This window comes from Ochotona princeps, chromosome 22 (assembly GCF_030435755.1).
Source record: "Ochotona princeps isolate mOchPri1 chromosome 22, mOchPri1.hap1, whole genome shotgun sequence".
NCBI classification, from domain to species: Eukaryota; Metazoa; Chordata; class Mammalia; order Lagomorpha; family Ochotonidae; genus Ochotona; species Ochotona princeps.
In genome coordinates, this window is record NC_080853.1 from 28709777 (window position 1) to 28733067 (window position 23291).

Genomic DNA, 23291 nt, shown 5'->3' on the forward strand with positions numbered 1-23291 from the left:
GCCTGGTGGGGGTTATTGTGGGTCGCCCCAACTAGGCTGCAGCTCCCACTGGTTGATGTAAGGGCCGAACCAGACTGGACTGCAACACCCATTGGTTCCAGTGCAACTCGGGACTGAAAACAGAACCAACACAGCAATTGCAGCCACCAGCTGATCAGGGTGATGGACTGTGCCGGGCCCTGTGCTTGCTAGAACATACAAGAAACTAATCTGGGAATACCTCAAAGTATCTTTGGAGATCTCCCCACTTGAACTGCTGGACTCAGAATTCTAACCAAGAAAAGACAGAAGACAGAATAGGACAATCATTCATCTCAGCTACATGTTGGCAGCGAAATATGGGACAAATGGAGACTTCATGATGGACCATATCAATCAGTGGACCACCTCATCAAGCGAAACTGGCAGTGACTCATAAATGGAGAACTGTTAACTCCACTTGAGCACATATCTCAGAGCATGCCCCACATCCGGGACTTGGGGTGGGCGGGAAACCGGGTGGGGCTTCTCCCTCAATATCCCCCTTTACCTCAGATACATGATGGAAACAATATGGACATAACAGCATTGCCCACCTCCCTATCCCCCTGAACCTTTTTTTTTCTTTTTCTTGTTTTTCCTTCAACTATGGTTAACTATGTAAAGATTGTCAACAACAATACAATAAAATGGATAAAAAAAAAAATAAAGTAATATAAATTAAAAAAAAATAACAATAGAACAGGTAGTTCTTCAGTCCTCTTTGTCATAAATTAATCTGCAAAATGATTTCATCATACTTGGCCAGAATTTTTGTCTGCTAATATTAGGACAGCTTGATATTATCTGCATTGTGATGGCAGACTGCTTGAAAGGCAAAGAAAACATACAAATAAATTAGAAACAAGTACAGGAAGCAATAGTTCCATAATGAGTCCCAAATGTTCTCTTGTATTTAAAGTGGACTTTTAAAGAACATTTGATTCTAAGACGCAGGAACAGCTTAATTAGTGTAAGCTGAATGCACTTTTGAAATGGGAGGCATCATTTTTAGGGAGAGTAAGAATTAGAAGAGGGTTGCATGTGCTTAGCTCAGATTCCAGACAGTTACTACCCAGTGAAATAGCTTTTAGGCAGTCAACAAGAGCAACTAGAAGATGACAGTTCATTCGGTGAGTACCTTGGGGATACCTTTTATAATTATGTCATTGACGGCCCAAAGCCTTGGGACCCTGCACCCGCGTGGAAGACCCGGAAGAGGTTCCTGGTTCCTGGCTTCGGATCGGCGCAGCACCGGCCGTTGCGCTCACTTGGGGAGTGAATCATCGGACGGAAGATCTTCCTCTCTGTCTCTCCTCCTCTCTGTATATCTGATTTTGTAATAAAAAATAAATAAATCTTTAAAATAAATAATGATGTCATTGAATGTTTGGGAGATGCAGAATGACAATTGCATGGCAACAGTTGTTGTGAGCAGCTCAGCTCTATCTTTATTCTTACTATTGTTTTATCTGTGTGTGCTGTGTCCACATGGTGGATAGACAATTGTTCTCAGGGCTAATTTTTATTTTACTTCTTTTTAAAAAACAGATATTTATTTATTTATTTATCAGGATTAGTTTTTTTATGTTATTTATTTTTTGTTTTATTTTATTTTATTTTAGTTTTTGGAAGGACAGAGTACAGAAAGGGGGAGAGACAGGAAGAATTCTGTGTGGTAGATCTGTGTGGCAGTCCGCTGGCTCACTCTCCAGGGGGACGCAGTGATCACAATGGCCGGGTCTGTGCCAAGCTGAGGCCAAGAGAAGCTTGTTCTGGGTCTCCCACCTGAGTGCAAGGACACAAACCCCTGGACGATCTTCTGCTTTCCCAGGCACATTAGCATGGATCTGGATTGGAAGTGGAGCCACCAGGACTTGAACCAGTACCTACGTGAGATGCTGGCACTAAAGGCAGAAGCTGAATGCACTATGCCACAGCGCCATTTCTCTTTATCTTATTTTTTGATTTCTTGCATTGTTGCTCCCAATCCTGAAGGCTGAATTCTATTTGACTAATTTTTCTTTCATTTGCTCTTTTGTTCAGCACACATAAGTACAGGCCTTGCACTAGGTACTAGAGTAAGGAAACAAGCTGGCTCCTGCCCTCATGGCCCTTGCAACTTATAAAGTCACTAATAATAATAATGTTGTTGATCTCACAAATAAATACAAAGTTGCGACTGAGATAAATAATAGAACAACATAATACTGTAAAAGTTTAGGAAAGAAATTTTTACAGAAGTTCAAACAAGAAATTGCAAGCTGTGAAGATAACTGTTGCATACATTTGCCTTACCTTGGATATAAAAATGGCAATAGAAGAGATTCCCTTTACTGGTCTAGGCCAAGTTACCCTTGGTCAGTGGAATATGAGATGAGGGATCCTTCCTTTCCAACAGACCATTGGGGAGAACAGTTCAGTTGGAAAGTGTGTCTTTGATGGCAGTATTCTGTGGGCGTATGGCCCATTGTTTTCCTCTGTAAAACTTTGTACCCAAAATGAATTTCAAGTTTGGAGTTCTGGTAGTAGCAGTTGTATTTTCAGATTTAGAATTCAGGATTGCATAGTCTTATTTGTAATATTTTGTAGTCATTTAAAAAATTCAGCTATAAGTGTTAATGAATATAGATCCTAAATCTTCATTTAAATAAAGTTTCACCCCATGTCAGAAATTGTAAAAGGTGTGTATTATAAGCAGAGCCAAACACAGTACCTGGTTGACTGACTGAGAGTTATTCATATTCTTCCTTTTGAAGAGTTTTCAAATATTTCAAAGAAGTAATGTCAAAAGTGTACATTCTTAATGGATTTTGTGAGGAAAGCTAAAAAATATTTTGATGTGAATGTGAACTGCCAAATAATTGTGTGGATGGATTATGATTAAATCATTACTGTCGTGATTGAGTCATTCTGGTTCATGTTGGTTTTGAAAGAAATCTTTGACCCTTTTTTTTGCAGGATTATTGATGTTATTTTTAACTATTGGGGAAGTCTTTGGATATACACTCAGATTTTTTTAAAGCAAATTTGTGCAAAACTAAAAACATTTACAATGAACTTGTTTTTCAGTCACATAGTGGTGACTCTCAAATGAGGCAAAAACTGCCTGAAGAATGTTCTTGTTTCTGGGCCAAGAAGCTTCTGGGATGGGCATAGTTTTAAGAAGTTAGAACATAAACAACTGTGATCTGTGGCAGGAGATTCTAAATGACCTCATGATGACAATGAGAACAAAGCATTTCTGAGTTATCATGGTGGTGTTTTAATTCATTGCAATGTGTTTGTCATTTTACTCTTTTGCTGTACTAAATAAGAGCCAAACAAAAAAATTACAGACTATTTTTAAATATGCTGCTTTTTTTTATTGTTGTGAACGAACTAAATACCAGAAAAATGTTATTTTCTAAGGATAAATATTTCATAAATTATTCTAGAGCTACAGATTCCTTCCCTCCAACTTTTTTTTTAAACCATATGAACCACTTAGGGATAAAGGCCATCTATTTAGACCCTTAAGTTTTGATTAATTTTCTGTTGGAGAGAATACATTCCAACTTGAAAGTTCAAACAGTTGGCTTGAAGTAAGAATTCCTCCTTCAACACAGATCAATTAAGTGTTTATTAAGTATTTACTGTGTGTCTGGCACTCTGCTAAATATTGTAGAATACAAAAAAGGTGACGATAAGCTGCTTTTGGCCTACTTGAAAGTAAAAGCCTTCTTAGATGAAACTTACGAAGTAGAAAGACTTTATATATAATCAGGTTCCAGATAAAATAGCACATCACCGTGGTACAAATTATGACATAGTCCTTTCTTTCAGAAAAGACTTCTAATCATTGTTTAAACCAGTTATTTTTTAAAGATTATTTTTTTTCTTCATTTAAAAGGCAGAGTTACAGGGGACGGGGCGGGGGAGGAGAAGAATGATATTCCCCATCCACTGCCTGCTCCCCAAACGGCTGCAACAGCCGGCTCTGTGACAAGCTGAAGCCAGGAGCCTGGAGCTTCCTGTGGGCTCCTGTGCAGCTTCAGGGGGCCAGGTACTTGGGCCAACTCCAGCGCATTATCAGGGAGCTGGATATGAAGTGGAGCAGCTGGGACTAAAATCGTTTCCCAAATGGGATGCCAGCATCTGTGGCGGTGGCTTAACTTGCTACTTCACAGTGCCCCATAGAACATTGAGTGTTAACTAAGGGCATTTTTTTGTTTTTATGTTACCATAAGAGGACGTGGCAATGTGGAAACATTTTTCATTGCCACTACTGGGACACTGGTATCTGTTTAACAGACTAGAGAGATGGCTAACTACCTCACAATGAGTAGGATAGATAAATGTTTACAACAGAGAATTTTGTTATTCCACATGACAATAGTACTGAGATTGAGAAACCATAATGTAGAATCTACAAATGTCAATGAAATTGAGGGAGATAGACTCTCATCCTCTCGCCTTAGGTCTCTTCCGCTCTCATAAATGCCTGCCTAATGCACCTGGATTGAATCTTCACACAAGAATGATCTGAGTTTGCATAAATGCCCTTTGAACATTGTACGCAGGATTTTACAGTATAATGTTCCAAAAAGAGAGTCCCTGACTGAGCCTAGCATGATGGCTCAACTGGTTCATCCTACTTTTGTAAGCACGAGAATTCCATCCTCTAGTTGATGCTCAAAGTGGCCCGATGGTAGGACCTGAGCCAGGCAGAACTCAGGAGCAAGGAACCCCCTCCAGGTCTCCCAACTGGGAGCAAGGGCCTAGGTGTTTGAACTGTCTGCTGCTCCCTTCCCAGACACATTAGTGGGGAGCCAAAATGAAAGTGAAGCAGCTGGAGCTCAAACCAGATACCGTCATTTTAAGTGACACCTGACTCCACTGTGCCACAAAACCAGCTGCTTGGTTATTAATAACTAGCCAATCATAAGCTATTAAGATCTTCATTCTAGAGTTTTTCTTAGGTTCATCACTAGTATAGAAAAATGAAAATTGAATCTAAGTATAGGATTATCTGCAGTGACTTAACCATTTATCAATTTACTGGATTTCATTGTTGGTCCATTTGATTTTGTTTGCTGCTATTTCTTACTACTTTTCCTAAGGAAGAGCTTGTAGAGAAATAGATTCTGTGTCACTGTGTTGTCTGGGGAGCATTAGAGATATTCATTTGTACCTGTTACGTTTTATTCTACTAAATATGTAAATTATTTTTATTTTCTTGATTTTTTTCTTATAAATTGCATTTTAAAGTGATTGAAGATATAACATTTCAAATGAAATTATCTGGGTTTTTCTTCAGGTCTTAAAGAAAGTGCAGAAGAGATGGTCAGAAATAAACTGGAAGGAAAAGATAAGCTGACCCCGTGGGAACAATTTTTAGAGAAGAAGAAAGAGAAAAAAAGACTGAAAAAGAAACAGAAGGTATCAGTATTAAGTTTGGTTATCTATTTATTGAATACTGACCATCACAAGATGCATGGCACTATTATTTCAAAATGCACTGTGAACTGGAATAGGCTTTGTTATCTCAAGTGTAAAGAAGAAAGTGAAAGTCAGTCCTTACTGTAGGACCGTATTCATAGAAAGCCTGGAAAAGCCCGAGCCACTTTAACCATCGTGCTGTAATATTGTTGCTTTGCATGTGATCTAAGTAAAACGCAGTATAGTTGGTACCTGTATGTAAACAATATGGCTCTGTGTTTTTGAGGAAGACAAGTACATGCAGTCTTGTTTCTGTGAGAAGATATGCCATATCTTTTCATTTCTCAACCTGTATTTTTCACATGTTTTTATCATTTGAGTCCCGTCATTTGCTTAGAGTCTTTCATAATAACAGTGATCCCTTAGGGCTTTGACCACTGTAAATACTAGCCTTCTGGTAGTGCGGTTATTGCCTTTCCGTGTTGTCAGTTGATGATGACCAGAAAATTTCCCTACTTCGGAAATCTTACAATATTAATTCTACTCCAACCCTGTTGCTTTATACCTGTAGAAAAATAATTTGCCTGAGATTACCCAGCTTGTCAGTGGCCCATCCAAGACTAAAAACCACCATCTCTTGGTCCAGTGTGCTTTCTACTGTAGTGTCATTTCTGTCGGCACTGTGTGAACTTGCAGTGCCTTTGGTACAACTGTGCCTTGTGCTGTTAAGGTATGCAAAGCCAAACAATGCCATGGAATAATGTTTGTTCCCTTGTTGTACACAGTTGGTGGAAATGGGCAACAAAGTGGGGAAATGGAATACAAACCGTACCTACGTTGATAACTTACCTTTTTTCTTTCCTTGAACTTCCTTTAAAGCTCAAGCGGGTACTAGAATACCTTTTGAATGTATGATTCCACAGTGATTAAGCCAGCAGTTGGGAGTTTTTTGGGGCTGGTCTTTATGGGGTCAGTATAATAGGCACTCCAAAACTTCTGACAGCTGTTCTGTTTGATATTTATTTGCCAGGAGCTCTGAGTTTATCTTTTACTTTTTCCCTTAATTGGGCTGAGTTTGGACGGTTTTAGAAAGAGCATTCAAACCACATTTGATAAGTGTCCAGGATGTTCTTGACTGCATATCCATACTGAGCTTCAGGACTCAAATCCCTTTCAACCACACAGTTGCTCCTGATGCAGAAGAATTCCATGTGTTTCCTCCATGTTAAAAATATTTCTGCCCCAGTTCCCATGAGGACTTCAATTCTGATTCTGAGAAATTGCTGCAGAAGAAGTGAAAAGCTGTTTAAGTGCAATTGTATTTGCTGTTTTTATTTAATCTATACCTCAATTTAAGGAAATCTGTGAGCGCATGTATAGATAGATATATGTATTCCATTGTTGTCAGTAATGACGTGTTGCCGCTAAATCATTGTAATGGCTTGGTGAAAAAGTTTTTAGAAGTACGTGTTCTTAAAAGGGTGTTAGTGTCAAAATGAATATTCCTGATGACTTAGTGAGTCTTCTTACATGTAAGGTGATATTTAGCAATAATAATGTTTTTTGTTAAAATGACATAGCAATTTTTAGATCCTGAAGATTAAATTCAATGAAGTTAATCTGATCTTAACTTTGTTTTATAAACATGATTTCTCATCTTTAATGTACTGATCTAAAGAACAGCGTGGTCAAATTTCATGAAGAAACCTTAAATAATAGACTTATTTTTAAAAATAGCCTGGTAGTTTCCAGATGTCAAAACTAGATACAATCAAAATGGAATCATGAGAACAGAAGATTGATTATACTGTCCTTACCATTTTTCTGTATTTTTAGAAATTCCATAATAAAATTTAGTAACTTCCACTAACCAGCAAATTAAGTGTTTGAAATAATACCTGAAGAGCTGACCTGCAGTGCGCTAATCAAGCTGTGGATAGTCACTGCCATTTCTCACTTTAAAAAAGAAGAGAGCCCCGCACAGTAGCCTAATGGCTAAAGTCCTCGCCTTATACGTTCCGGGATCCCATATGGGCACTGGTTCATGTCCCTGCAGACCTGCTTCCCATCCAGCTCCCTGCTTGTGGCCTGGGAAAGCAGTGGAGGATGGCCCAAAGCTTTGGGATCCTGCGCCCACGAGGTAGACCTGGAAGAGGCTCTAGGCTTCTGGATTTGGATTGGCGCAGCACTGGGTGTTGTGGCCGCTTAGGGAGTGAATCATCGGGTGGACGATTTTTCCTCTGTCTCCTCCTCTCTGTATATCTGACTTTGCAATAAAAATAAATAAATAAATCTTGCAGGAAAAGATAAATAAAGTAAGGAATAAGGCTACCTGTTTTCACTAATCAACCAGCTGCAAGTATTCTGTTTTATGTGTCTCATTTCTCTTCTGGCATCCTTGTTGTGAAGTATTGCTACTTATATATGGTTTTTTACATGTCTAATTACTTTTAATGAGTGATAGAATTTTGAGGCCAGAGATTATGTGTTGGATAATGTTCTTTTTTTCCAACAGGCTTACTTAGTTTTTTTCAATTTATAAAATAATTGTTGGACAAATAAGACACTGTCTTGGCAGTTATTTAAATTGTTATATTGAAAGAAAACTTTTAGATTGAACTACTAATTTTTGTTAAAAAATGCATATATGTTTTCTCCATATACATTTATTGTAGTTCTGTGCTAAGTAATGGGACTCTATGTATTTTTCAATGTACTTGAAGGCGCTTGCTGAAGAGGGCAGTGAAGATGAGCTTCCCTCTGATGTTGATTTGAATGACCCGTACTTTGCTGAAGAAGTTAAAAAAATAGGTAAGCCAACTTTGATTTGTAGTTTTCTATTAGAATTTTTGGCTTTGTGGAAATAATCAGTCATTTTAAAATGGCTGGTATCTGTATAGCTGCATTAGTCACGTACATGCAGCTCTACCCTTTATGCTGCAAACACTGAGTGGATGATACTATATATGGAAAAGTATTATCTCGGGAGGTTTTTGGTAACGTAGTTTACTCAACACTTTACTGGGTATTCCTTTCTAGGAAATAGTCATATAACCAGTTAGATTTACTTTTTTTGTTTTGTTTTTGTTTTTTTAATCACACATTCACTCTCTTTTTCTCTGCGAAGGCTATGAAGAATTAAAAGTATAAATTGAATCTTTTTACATGTTTAGTATAACACATAGCCTACTTTTTAAAGTTTTAAAATAATTTTTAAAATCTATACACTGACTTGCATAACATCTTTTTCTACTCGCATATACAGGAGCACTTATGTTTCATTTTATCCCTTTTGCATTTATCCTGCCTAATTAAAGCTAAAAGGGAACTCTTAATTTCCTCCTCCACATCCCCCCTTTTTTTTTTTGAATGCTGCAATTGCTTCTGAAGAGCTTGTTTCCATTTCATGTACAACATCCATTCTCCCCTGAATGCCCCCGTTCTTACTTCTTTGGTCTGTGTAAGGTTTGGTAAGAAAGATTCAGGCCGTATTTGGCCAAGTCCGTTCACAGGCTGTTGGGAGCACTTTCCATTGGCTCTCATGCTTTTTGCTTTCTCCTGATCTTTATACTACACACATGATCCCCAAAAGGCCTGCTCCTGGAGCAGGGCCAAGCTGGCATTGTAAAGAGAAACATTTTATGAACTTTTCCTGCTTCTTGTCCCTCCTGACTAAGTGGGCCAGAATAGTTCTCCACAGGAAAGTCAAAATTGCTCAAAATTATTTCCCGGTTGTTACAGCCTGTTAGCTCTGACATTTTATTGATGAAAAGGAGATGAAGATGAATAAAGTCTATTATAGGATGTGAGATTCTGGGGAATTGGAAAGAGAACTGGAAACTTTACATATTCTGCTTTTTATCATACCTGAGAGGTCCCTTTTATAAGATGATGGATTTGAGCTTTATCCTCTGGCTAAAATCAAGTTGAAAATGGAGAAATGCGGAGCTTTACATGTTCCTTGTTCTGTATCCAAAGTGCTTCATTTGGCATGTGAAATCAGGTCAGTTTTCAAAAGTCTGGGTAGCATTCAAAGAGTAAGTTAAATGGTTGATGGCTTCAGGTATAACCAGGTTCTTAGAGTCAACATGTTCAAACTGTAAACAAACTTCTCTTAAAAGTTCTTAGAGAAAAGCTGTAGTAATAGTACAAGCAAGATTGCGTCGCTAGATGATCTGGTTTTAGCTAGGACATTCTAAACAGGTAAGTAAGAATATAAGAGTGTCGTAAATGTTTTTAAAGGAAAGGGTTTGAGTAGAGTAGAGGGCAGAGCTGGATGAGATGTGAAAGAAGGATCACTTTTCATAGAGAAAACTGAAAGGAATCCGAGGTGGTAATACTGAATAAGAAGCCAGGTCTGAAGGGCTGAGGAGAAGACACTGAAAACGAGGGGAAGCAAATGGGAAAGCCTCGATGAGAAGGACGTGTGTAGTGTTGTAGGGATCGAAACACCAGCACAGTCAGGACATTCAGTGTTGGGTCAGGTTGGAAATGTAGGAGCTGCAGCTGCAGGGCTTTGTTGCCATGACAACAAACTTGAATTTGCTGACACTGGAAACCCACTTCTTTAAGCAAGGAGATAACAAGATCTAATATATCTTATTTGCATATTATCCTGGTTCCTGCAAAAAGAACAGGTTAAAGAAAGGATATGATAAAATTTGGGGGAGCAGACTTTTTCATGAGTCTAGATAAAATGTGATGATCAAGACTACATCCTTTTAATAGAAATGCTCAGAGAACTGGATTCTAGGTGTACTTTGGAGACAAACTTGCTGATCTATTTGGATAAAGAGTAAGTTCAACATAACTCTTTGGGAAAATGTCCTTGTATTTTCTGAGTTAGGAAGGAAAATGGAAGCAATAGGTTTGGGTCAGAAGTAAAGTACATAGGTCCTTTTTGGGGCAGAGTTGTTTTCAGATGTCAGTTAGATATCCAAATGGAAATGTCAGTTGGATATTTATACCACAAGTCTGGGAAATCAGTAGAGAGATCAGAGAACAAACATGCTTAAAGCAGTAGCATGTAAAATTAAGACATACAGTACTTCAAAGCATGGGATTGAAAGGAGAAAACATTGATAAGATGCTGGATTGGAGCTTGAGGTCAGACGGAGCTGACAAAAGATGCCATTACTCTGTCATACTGGACAAGGTGCTGCCTGGGAGGTGGCAGAAAAGCTTAGGAAACTAAGTGACAGCTGTGAAAAAAGGACCAAAAATGTTGGTGTTACGTGTCATGTGAAGTGAAGAGGGTAGAAGAGTGCTTACAGCAATGTGGTGGATTGTGTCTGGTGCCATCAGGCATATGTAGAAATCTTTTACAGACACTTGATCGGAGGGAGGTCATTGGGTGACTTCACTTGTAGTTTTAGTAGGTTGAGGTATGAATAAGAAATAAAGAAGTAGAGGTAGAACATTCCAGAGGTGTTATTGTGACAGAAAACGAAGACACGGAACACAGCTGAATGTGGGTAAATAAGTGTTCTCTTTTAGAAACCTTAGTAGTTTTTTAAAGATGTAATTATTTGAAAGGCAGAGTTACAGAAAGAGGAGAAGAGAGATCTTCCTTCTCCTGATTTATTCCCAAAATGGCCGCAATGGCCTGTGCTGGGCCAGACTGAAGCTGTGATCCTAGAACTCCATCAGGGTCTCCTTCATGGATATAGGCACCCAATACCTGGAATCCCTTCCGCTGCTTTCCTGGGAACCTTAGCAGGGAGATGCATGAACATGGAGCACCCAGAACTCAAACTGGCACCCATATGGGATGGTGGCATTGCAGGTGCTGCAATATAGCCTCAATACTTTATTTAGTTTTTGAGATTGATGTTTTTAACTGTTAAGAGCATAGCTACAGGAGTTTGACTTGGAAATAGCCAGGAGGGAGACCAAACTAAGTACCTGAGTGGGTAAACATGTCTATTTGGTGGCACAAATATAAGGAATTTTCCTGAGTACTTTATATATTTATATTTGTCCATTTACTTGTAGAAGTACAGCTGTCTTTTTCCCACAAATGCAAGACACCAGACACAGTAAGTGAGACACACAAGAAGAGAGAGAGTAAGAGAGAGAGAGACGGGGAGCAGGGGAGAGATGTCTTTGATGCACTGGTTCATTTCCTAAATACCTGCACCAGTCAGGGGTAGGCCACACCAATTCCAGGAGTCTGGAACTCGGATTGTTTCTCTGATGTGGGTAGCAGGGATTCGAGCCTTGGAACTGTCACCTGCAGGAAGTTAGATTTGACATGAAGAAGGTGGACTTGAACCAAGCAGTCTGATACGGAATGGAAGCATTCCAAGTTACGATATAATTGCTGTATCATACAAGTATCTGATAAATTTTATAGTTTGGCTTGTTTTCACTTTAAGTTCTGTTTTGATGAACAATACTTGATGCTAACATAATTTACCAAGTTCGTTTTGTTTGTTGGTTAGCATAATTTGTATCTTGTTCTAAAAGTCTACTCCACTAAAAATAATAAAAAATTTCCATTACAATTAAAAAAAAAAAAAGAAGTACAGCTGTCCTGGGTAGGCAAGTAAGGTACAGTAAGAGCCTAGAATTGTAATTCTGAGAAGGATTACTGCCTAAGACACTTGATTGTTAAACTACCAGACTTCTCAGGGAGTGTTACTGTCAGAACAGCTGAAATGGAGAGAGATGGGCCAAATATGTCTGCAGGCCAGCCCAGAAGCACAACTGGAATGTGCAACAAAGGCAGCAGGGTGGGCGGCCGAAATGGAGGGGAGAGCCACCAGAACCACATGGTCAGGCTGATCTAAAGGAAGAATGCAACCTCCTTTGAAAAAAATATATATATATATGTATATATACTTGAAAGAGAGAAGGAAAGAGAGACAGAGATATTTCATCCTCTGGTTCAGCCCCTCAAATGGCTCCAATGACTAGGGCAGGATTAGGGTGAAGCCAGGAGTCTGGAGCTTTCCCCAGATCTCTGACTTGGAGCTGGGGACCTAAGCATTTAGCCGACTGCCACTGCTTTCCTAAGCGCATTAGCAGCAAGCTGGATCAGAAGTGGAGCGACCAGGTCTCTCAAACTGGGGTCCCTATGGGATGGGTGCCGTCTGTCTCAGGCAGAGGATTTACCCACTGCAGCACAGTGCAGGTCCCAAGAACATTAACCATTTGTAAATAATGCCAGGCGTGACTGTTCACACATAAAGCGTAAGGCATGTACCCTCATTTGCTTATGAACTCTTTCAGTCAGCTAACAGTTATTGAGTATTAGTCACCCAGCCTTCCTGTATTATTTTCAGTACTTGTTGAAAAATATTTAAATATAGTCCCGCACAGTATAATATGTAAGACAGTGGCAGACTACACATATTATGGCAGTCGGTTAGTGTGTGTCACCTCATAGTGTCACTTTTCACCTGTGAAGTTCATACAGTGGCGGGTTTGCCTAATAATGCAGTTCTCAGAATATCCACCTTGGCTATATATGAGAATACCGTAGTTCTCTCAAACATTTCAGTCTGACTAGATAAGGTATATTGTGGTTTTCAAAAATATGTTAGATAATGTACTGGGAGTATGTTAAAATAGATGAGTTTAAGGAATTTTTAGTCAACTCAGAACCCCTTCCAAAAAAGCTAAAATGTGTTTAAAAGTATACAGAAGAAAAATAAATATTGAATGTTGAAATTTTGTGTTCCTAATCTAGAAGAATATTTCATGTATTCTAATTTTATTGGAAACGACAAAAGAGATACTGACAGACTGTGAGATCTTTTACTTCGTTCTCCGTGTGCCGCGATAATAGGACTTAGCTAGGCCAAAGTCAGGAGCCCAGAGGTCAGTCCTAGCCTCTCACCTGGTGGGAAGAACCCCAGGACTTGAATCATTCATTATCCAGTGCCTCCTGGGGTGTATCTGAACAGGAAGCAATGCCAGAATTCAGGCCAGACTCTCGGACATGGGATACCAGCCACCAGGAGATCAGTTTAAATGCTTGGCACGTGGAGTTATAACTTCATGGAAATGGACTCATAAGCAGGTTAAAAAATAAGAGAAGTTGAAGGATTGTTTTGTTTTGTTTTGTTTTTGAGAGTTTCAGTCTGTTGGTTCATTCCCTGAATGCCCACAATGGCTGGGGCTTAGAGCAGGCCGAAGCTAGCAGCGGGAACCCAATTTACTTCCTCCAGAAAGTGGCAAGAACCCATTCACTTGAGCCATCATTGCTGCCTACGAGGGTCTAGAGTAGCAGGAAGCTGAATTCAGGAGTGGCAGCAGGTACCGAAGCTAAGGCATTTCAGCAAGCCAGGTAGGCAGCTCAGGCACTAGACCAGGGGCTTGCTGCTGTCTTCTTTTTCTTTCTTTTTAACATAGATATTAAGTAACTCAGATGACCTGTTTTGGTATTTCACTTTATTGCCACAGTATTGCCTTCATTATGAATAGTCACAACAACCTTTTTTTCTAGACTGACCCATAGAAAGCTGGACACCTTTCCAAATAAGGAAGGAATTGTGTGAATGATTTGCTGCCAAACCTGCTATATTTGGCTTATGTTAGGAGGCACTGTTAATGCTAGAGATCTTTTATGATGTGTCCTTTTCTTGTTACCTGAACTGTACAAATGAAAGCTAATGGAAGTTTTTAAAAAAATGTATTTTTAAGTAGATTTGAAAGCTGTTTTTTTGTTGGAAGCACACATTTAGCCAGATGGTTAAGAGGCCTTCATCCCACGTTTGGTTCCCGGCTCTAGATGCTGACTCCAGCCTGCTATCAATGCCGACTTGGGAGGAAGCAGTGGTGGCTTCAGGTGCCTAGGATGTGGCACGCCTGACCTGTGTTCGCTGCTCCTGGCCCCAACCCCAGGTCCAGCCTTCGTGGCTTCTGGGGAATAAACCAACAGATGGGAATGCACTGTTGTGTGAACTTTCTTTCTCCCTTCTTTGCAAATTAGACATTTTTTGAAGTTATTTTTTTCTTTTAGCGATAAAACGGGGGAAGGGGAACAGGATGCTTCTTGGTCTGTAATTACATATACTTTTTTTAAAAAAATTACATATACTTTTAAGGAAGATTTTGTTCATGGAAGGGTGGTTCTGAAATAAACCACATCACTATCAAAATGTTTCATTTATCTTACTGGTTTAAGATAGTGATAGACCACTCTGACAATCTAATATGCAGTACACAGATGTGGTTCATTCAACCAATGGTATGTCGTGTGCTTGCAATGTGCTGCTTACTGGTTCTTTCACAACATACAAATGCTTTTTTATCTACATTGAGTCCTCTGATCGATACTTCTGCCCAGTTTAAAGATGAGCAAGCTGAAGCTCAAGAAACATAGCTGAATAGCTTCAAAGGCCAGATGGTAACTGACAAAATTTGAACCCTACTGGACTTCCCTTTAGTCTTTGTAATTCTTCAGATTTGTTTTCAAGACCAGAGTCCACACCATGACCCACATGAGCTGGGCATGAAAAATTGCTGTACTTCCAAGCAGAGCCAGAATTTCCTGGCCCTGGAGGAAGACACTACCTGATTGTCAGTAAGTGATCATGGATACAAAACCTAGAACTTAATGTTTTTAATGGGTTCAGTTCTCAAGATGACAGATAACCAAAAGTAAAATATCCTTTACAAATAATTTTTGTGGGGTTTTGATTTTATGTTTTTGCTACTCAGCTTTTTCTGTATATCCCAGTGCTTGTTGTACTAAAATCAATAGCAGTAGCTTCAGTCAGGATTGTTTAAAATTATTTAATTAACTAAAAGTAAAAACTCTAAAAATTGATTTTAAGCCTGTGTTAGTATTTGATTTATTGAGATCATTCCAGATATACAGTTATGGGAGATAAAAATTTTTATTTGCCAAAAGATTCACTTGAAAATAAAGGTAACATTTTAGAAGAGGAACTGTAATTTCCTTAATTCTCTATCTGAAGTCTGAAAGTATTCAGAGAAGAAAAGGCACTTTAATATGCTGTCTTACCATGATCTTGTTAACAGTGCAAAACTAATATTTCTGTACATTATTTATCTTTTGACTAAACAGTTCAGTCTGGTACATAGTAAATTTCTGTGAGCAAAGACGTTTTCATCACATTGGAATTGGGTATTGTTTTTACCCTTCACCAGCTTGGATGTTCATGTCTTTTCCTTGCTGTAATCTTCCTTTCAAGTTTATTTTTATGACTTTTCACCAGGTTGTTGTAAAATCCAGAGCAGTTCATTGTGGTCTTTTTGAAATGAAGTTTCCACAGCTGTATGTGAAAATCTTGATCTCTTTTATGTATTAATCATTTACAGCCTGGTTCTTCTCCCTGCTTGTGTCACTTGTCTATTCATTCAAAAGGAGCTCTTGACTTGCCAGCATAGGAGCAGAGAAGATGGGAGTTCAGATCCTGATAGCGCACAGCCATGATGACACTTACATATGTAAACATGTATACACTGGCAGAAAAGCTTGCATCTTAAGGGCAAAGCATCATTCCCTGAAAAACTTTGAGATAAGACAATAAAGATTTCCACCTCAGGGACAGGTGTTGCACACAGTGTTTATCCCTAGGAATATCAACCAAGTGCCTTCATCACCCTGAGGACAGAGCTGGCAGCTTCATTACACTGGCCTGTTCTGTTGTCTGCACGGATATTGCAGGTGACCTACTGCACAGCAGTATCCAGGCCACATCCCACTGCAGGCTTTTGCAGTTTCCCCTCACCAGCTGCAGTTACTCAGCCCTCCTTAGGTGTTATTATACCTGACCTTTCTTATTTCACAAGAAGATCATAAATTTAAAGGGCTGTCACAGAGACAATGATACTTTCTAGCAAAAAGAGTTCAGCAGGGGCTGAGTTACAGTACTTGCCTTTGACTCACTGTTCCTTCGTTTGCTAAGCCCGAGACAGGTTATATACTGTCTTCACGCCTTTTTCCTTATCAACAAAATCATTAAAATTGCAATAAATAATAAGCCCAAATCATCGCACTGTTGTGAGGGTTGACCAGTTAACTTAATGTGAATAGAACAGTACTATTGCCTGACACAAAACAGGTACAATATTAACTGAAACTACTGCAGGGAACATTGTCTCCCTTGCTGCAGGAGCATAGAACACAGTGTAACCAAAGAAGACAGTCAAAGCAGCAGGTCAGAAAGGACTGACATTGTGCGCTAACATTCAAGAATCACACAAGATGAGTTTGTGATACTGAGCCTGATCGCTCTTCACACTTGTCCCCCAACACTTACTCCTTGTAACCTTCTCCCACTCTAATGACACAAAAAAGGAAGAACAGTATGATGTGAATACCTACATCAAAATACCCAAGCTAGCTTAGGTACGTGCAGTCAGCTGCCCACACAATAATGTAGCTGCCTGCCTGTGTCAGGCATTATCTACACTCTGTACTGTATACTGAGGAATTCACAATACTCTATAAAAGAGATGCTTCTGTTAACACCCTCAGACACATGCATAGACTACTGCAACTGGAAGGTGGTGCAGTCAGACAGGAACCACACCTCCATAATCAAATGCCTGTAGCCATTGTGGCTTACTGCCTCTCTTTAAGGATTGTTGATCATTGCAGTAACACTGATTTGGAGCAAATTGTATTTTTTATTCTTGATTTCCTGATCTTTAGTTAATATTTATCTGCAGTGCTGAAGGAAGAATTTCAAAAATTTCTTAGGAATATATTCTACCTTTGTTCTTTGGAGCAAGGAAATCTCAAGTATCAGTTGGAATTCAAGTTTAAAGTCGAGGAAAGGATTTCAGACTAGCAATAAAAATTGTAAGTCAACAGCATGCAGAAAGCGTTTCAGATCTTGAGATCACATGAAAGACCTGGGAAACAAATATAGAGCAGGTATCTCAATAGTGAACCCTGAAGACCAGATCGTGTGTAGAGTTTAAGAACAACTAGAGAATTTGAGAGGGCATGTCCAGGAGGAGAGAAATGGGAGGTGACCCAGAGGCCAAATAAACAAAGCATGTCAAGAAATGAAAATGCACAGTGTTCTCCTTGGATTTTTAAGTTGAGATTTACTGTGATATTTGTATGTTAAGGGAATGATCCAGTAGAGCAGAACTGATGTTGCAGGAAAGAAAGGGAATGATGACCAGAATGAAATGCACAGGATAAGAAAGAAAGCAACATCCATTACACACTCAGGAGGTTGACCTAGACCGCAGTGTCCACAGCTTATCCATGAAGCAACAGTAAGTCGCCCACACTTACATAGTACTTACGCTATACTAGGCACTATTGTCAGCAATCAACATACATTAATTTAATGCAAACAAAAGCATAGATAGTGTTGAGAGCTCATGTTATGAATGAGTACATTGAAGCACAGAGAAGTTAGCCTTGTAGGCCACCTGGCTTAAGAGCTCCAAACCATCCTGTACCATAGAGTACTCATGTTATTAAAACCTTTGATCTCTTATTTTTATAGCAAATAGTAAAGCCATTAGCTCAGACCAGGGAAATGGGGTTTGAGTTGGGTTGGGGAAGAGCAAAAGTGTGTCTCAGCTTCGTTTCTCTGACTTCCTTTTTCAGTCCTTCTCGCCTTCCTCCCCTGAGCCTAGCAGGCTAGCTGTAAGGGCCAAAGCCAGCTGAGATAAATCTGCCCTTAGAAGAGGAGGTGTTTGTTCACCTGGTACCTCCAGGTGGCACCTGTCACATTGCCAGGGTAGGGATAAGCTTTTCATTGTGGTGGTGCTTTATATTTTTTTTTTTTTTATGTATAGTATTGAGAGTGTCTGTATTCAAGTCACTTTCCTATATGGTTTATTCCAGTGTTCTTACATTAAGAAAATGTTTTTTCTATTTAAGATTAGGTAGTTACTTTTCTTCTGTTTTCTCGAAGTTGTAGTATTCTTTTGTTGTGTTTAACTCTTAAATCCATTTGCACTGTACTTTTGTGTATATTAAGGGATAAAGCCAGAAATCTAGTTTGTTTTCCAAAATAAAACAAATAACCCAGCACCGGTTTTGAATAATCCCTTTTTCCACTTACCTATGTTGTATTACATACTAAGCCATTGTTCTATTGCCTTCACTTATTATTACTTTGGCTGTAAGAATTTCAGTACACTGTATCATCAGTATGTGAAATCTTACTATTTTTTAAATCTCCTTAAGTGAATTTTATTTATAATTTTATTAATGTATGTATTGCTTTAATCAAGCATGAATGTTGAATTTTCTTAAATGCTTATTACTCTATCTGTTGGAATTTTCTATGGCTTTTCTACTTCAGTTGATAATATGAATTATACATTACTTCTAGAGGAAATTCTTTTATGATATTCATATGCCCTAAGCGGAATCATTGTCTTTATTTTATTCATAATTGTAATCTTTAAATCATGTTTTTTTCCTTCCTTGAGTTATGACATGCTTATTGCTGATTATTCCTAAATGTCATCTTTTTTATTTGATATTTGTTTTTTGATATACTTTTAACTTACATTCAACTTCACTGATATAAAGTAGAATTATAAATAGTTACAAAATCACTCAAGTCGATATAATTAAAACTGTGTGGTAGTATATAATTCTTGTCAATTTGACAGATTTAAAGTAAAAGTTTGAATGTCTTTCACCTTTGTTCACAGGGTAAGTAGAGTGCTGCTAATACCCGTGTAATTTTTAATCCTCTGACATTGTGTGTTGGGCCAGGTGTAAAGAAAAAATCAGTGAAGTCTACAAAAGACGGCACATCTCCAGAGGAAGAAACTGAAATGGAGAAACAAAAGGTAAAATGACGTATTGATATGTACAGTATAAATCATGTCATGGACAAGAGTGTCTAAAGTCCCTAATTCTAAAAATAATGATTTTAACAATTATATTTACTAAGAAACTTTTAGGTACATAATTATTTTGACAGCACAGTCACCTTTTTACCAAACATGATTTCTCATATTACTACATTAAAGTTTCCTTCAACCTTTTATGGTCAAGTGGAAGCTACCTCATTACTCTGCAACAATCAGTTATTAATATAATTGAGACAGAAAATACTATTAATGTGCCAGCATGGTGGCACAGCATGCCAATCCCGACATCCCACCTGGGTACCATTTTGTGTTGTACCTGCTCTACTTACTCCTCTGCTGATGGCTTGGAAAAGCAGTGGAGGGTGACCCACGTACTGGGGGATCCTGCACTCACATGGATTGGCAGACCTCCTCTTTCTGGAAAATCTTCCTTTAAAATAAAAATAAATAAATCTTAACAAAAAATACTATTATGACCTAAATATAATGTCAGATGTTATTATTCCTTGTTGCAAGGTAATTTGCCTTTTTATTATTGTAAACAGCATGAGTTCCATGTCCAAAATTAAGTATTCTTAGAAGTGCTTTCAGCCTTGTGCCTCAGTGATCCCAGAAGTCTGGAGTCATTTTATATTGAGGCAAAAAATTGAAGTCAGCAATGCCCCTTTGGGGCAGGTAATATGGCTCAGCAGATGTAGCATCACTTGGGACATTCGCATCCCATGTTGGAGTGTCCATTTGAATCCTTGCTGCTCTGCTTGCAGTTCAGCTTTTTGCTAATGCTCTTGGGAAGGCAGTGGAAGATGGCCAAAGGGCCTTGAGCCTGCCACCCACACAGGCAGCATGGGTAGATCTCTGGGCTCCTGTCTTTGGCCTGGGTGAACACCAGCTGTCATACCCATGGTAGAGACTCTGCTCATATTCCACCTTTCAAATAGATTTTAAAAAATAAACAAATATGCTTTAAAAAGTACTGCCACATAGCTGATGTTTGTATGTCATTGTCTAGGCAAGAAACTGGGTGAGCTCAGTCTCTGCATCTTTATGTATCTTTCTGTTCTCTATTCATTGCACATACTGTAATACTCGTAAAGTTCCTCAACGGGCAACAACAAGAAAAATCTTCCCTTAGTGGCAGTAACTCTAAGAAAGCCATTGCCACTGGAAGCACCAGTGATGGAATAAAAGGAAATTGAAATGGTCTTCGGTGCTAGAATCAGAAGAGCCAAAAAGGTCTGGAAGCATATTCTTTGTTTTCTCTGCTACATGTGGTGGTGTTCCCAACTTCAGAGGGCTCCGATCTAGTCCCATGGATTCTAAATTATTGCTGCCAGTTCCGGCAATCTGTAGGTTCTGACATTGCACTGGAGCTTTAGTGATGGAGTCCCCCTTCCTACAGCGAGATCTTAGTCCCAGGGTCTTTGGAGGGGAAAACTTGTGCATCTGAGCATTTTTCTTTCCTAAGGCTGAAATGGCTCTGCTTGTGATGGATGAGGAAGAAGATGGCAAGAAACACTTCAATTATGACAAGATTGTGGAGCACCAGAATCTGAGCAAAAAGAAGAGAAAACAGCTTCTGAAGAGGAAGGAATTAGTGGAGGATGACTTTGAGGTAAGCGGGGACACAGTGATTAGCCTCTGAAAGCTGAGCTTGAGTCTGAAGCCGACTCCAGATCTAGAAACTGGGTGTAATTGAAGGCACCTTAGAAATGTTTGAGGAAGGGCCATGGTGGAGTAATGGCTACTGTTTGTTAGCCAACGCAACCAGTTGCTTTGTAGAGTAAATTAAAGCACTGATTTTTGTTGTTGTCGAGCACCAGATAAAGTAGGTAATAGTATTTTGATAACAATTGTGTACTGGAAATATATAGCTTGTGATGTTAGAACCACATGTGTGTAGTGGGAGGCTCATTCTGGGAAACACCTGCAGAAGTAAACCCATGACACAGATGGAGACACACCGTCACTGTGCACAGCAGCCGTTTTCTGCATTGTTGTTGCCATCATCTGTGTCTGTGGAAAATGAGCACACATGCCCAGTGGCCACAACCAGCCACTGGCAATAGTTTGAACACTCTGCAGAAAAACTAAAGCTATTAGGAACCAATTAATGATTTCCAACAAGTAAGGGAGAACAGACCCAGAAGATGAGGGAAATTGTTGAAAGAATGGAGATTATGATACAGCTACCTTCTAGGTTGCATATTCGAGGCCACAGAACTCCAGTTTATGTTACCAGTTTGACATCTGCTCTGTCCCACTAGAGTTTTCAATGAATTGGTTTTCTTATAAAAAGCAAAGAGTAATTTGTAATCAAATCTTCTATTACAAGATCTGCATAACATGTTAACAGTCATGCCTAAATATTTTCCAGGACTTTTTTTCCTTAGTATCAAGTCTGTTAGCTGCACTACAAGGGAAAGCTACATTCCATCTCCAAGTGAACATTTGTTGTTCACGCCTGTGATCAGCAACACTCAAAAGCCTAGCTCAAGTGAAATGTAAACTCCCAAGACAAACCACACTGTTTTTTAAAGAAAGATAGAAGATAAAGTTGGGACTTGTATCTGACCAGACCTTGGCTTCAGATGTGAATTCTTTCCCATCACAGCTTTTCAATCTTTTGATCTCTAAACTGCCTTCAGAAGCTACTGAGGCACCAAGATTAGTTTTGGTGCCAAAGTTAAACTTTCTGAAAATGGACTCAGAGTCCAGTGATTCCGTGTGAAACTCCAGCAGGATATGTCCTCATTGATGTATTTTTAACTCTCCAGAAATCAGTTCTGTACCGTAGACATGGGAAGCCGGCCATGAGGATTACTTCTGTATTGAGTCAGTCTGGATGTCATTATAGTTACAGGTCACAGCATGCTTGAACTACAAAATAGTTCCCTTTCAAAGAAATTTTCATTGTGTTAACAAGTGTCCTTTACACATTGTGGTCCAGGTAGTTCTTAAACTCTGTTGGAGATGAATCAGTGCAAAATTCTCAGACTCATGTAATGAGCAACTCAGAGGCATTATAAATTGGAGCCCATTCGTGGCCGTTAGGTTTACTGATTGTGCGGTTTGGCGTTTTCAGGTGAACGTGACCGATGCGCGGTTTCAGGCTATGTATACTTCGCACTTGTTCAATCTGGATCCTTCAGATCCCAATTTCAAGAAAACAAAAGCTATGGAAAAAATCCTTGAGGAGAAAGCCCGGCAAAGGGAGCTAAAAGAACAAGAACTCACTCTGGCAATAAAGCAAAAAGAGAATGAGAGGGAAAAGGAATCGCAGAAGTCGTCCATGGACCCTGCTTTGTCAATGCTGATCAAATCTGTGAAAAGCAAAACGGAGCAGTTTCAAGCAAGAAAAAAACAAAAAGTTAAATAACGGGACATATTTTCATTTTCGATTAAGAATGTGTTTTTTTTTTTTAAGTGTACAGAAATAATACAGGAATATTGGGAATAAAGTCGCCTTTCAAGAATATGAATATAATCTTATTCTGACCATAGTGAATGTTTTGTTTATAAATAGTTACTATACCATGTTTTTCACATTTACTCTTTATATTTACACAAATAAGTCATTTTAAACGAATTTATTTTAATTAGTAAATACATAAAATATTTATATTTTATCAAGTTCAGTGCCTTCTAGTGGAAAATTATTATAATTTAGCTTTGTAAAAGGCATTTTACAATTCCGTGTAAAAATAGAGCAATATCGTACCTGGCACAGTAGCCTAACAGCTGGAGTCCCCCTGTTGCACACACCGGGATCCCATATGGGCGCCGGTTCTAATCCCGGCAGCCCTACTTCCCATCCAGCTCCCTGCCTGTGGCCTGGGAAAGCAGTCAAGGACGGCCCAAGGACTTGGGACCCTGCACCCATGTGGGAGACCTGGAGCAGGCCGCTGTCTCCTGGCTTTGGATCGGCTCAGATCCAGTTGGTTGTGGGTAGTAAATCTTAAAAAAAAAAAAAAAAAAAAAAAAAAAAAAAGAGCAGTATCTATTCTTAAGTCTACATAAAGGAATAATTTGAAAATATGTATATGTGATACATTAGTTACTATGGAGACAGAAGGCAG

At 39.0% G+C, this 23291-nt stretch overlaps 1 protein-coding gene across 1 annotated transcript in view; it reads left to right on the forward strand.

The window, feature by feature from the left end:
• The window catches only part of ESF1 (ESF1 nucleolar pre-rRNA processing protein homolog), a 58155-nt gene extending 35264 nt beyond the window's left edge, over nt 1–22891 (forward strand). The window contains exons 10-14 of the mRNA XM_058679632.1: nt 5318–5439; nt 8163–8250; nt 19115–19191; nt 20681–20827; nt 22298–22891. Coding sequence (XP_058535615.1) covers nt 5318–5439; nt 8163–8250; nt 19115–19191; nt 20681–20827; nt 22298–22591 — 728 coding nt within the window. The 3' untranslated portion in view covers nt 22592–22891. The remainder of the gene's footprint in view (nt 1–5317; nt 5440–8162; nt 8251–19114; nt 19192–20680; nt 20828–22297) is intronic.
• Nucleotides 22892–23291: the final 400 nt, after the last annotated feature.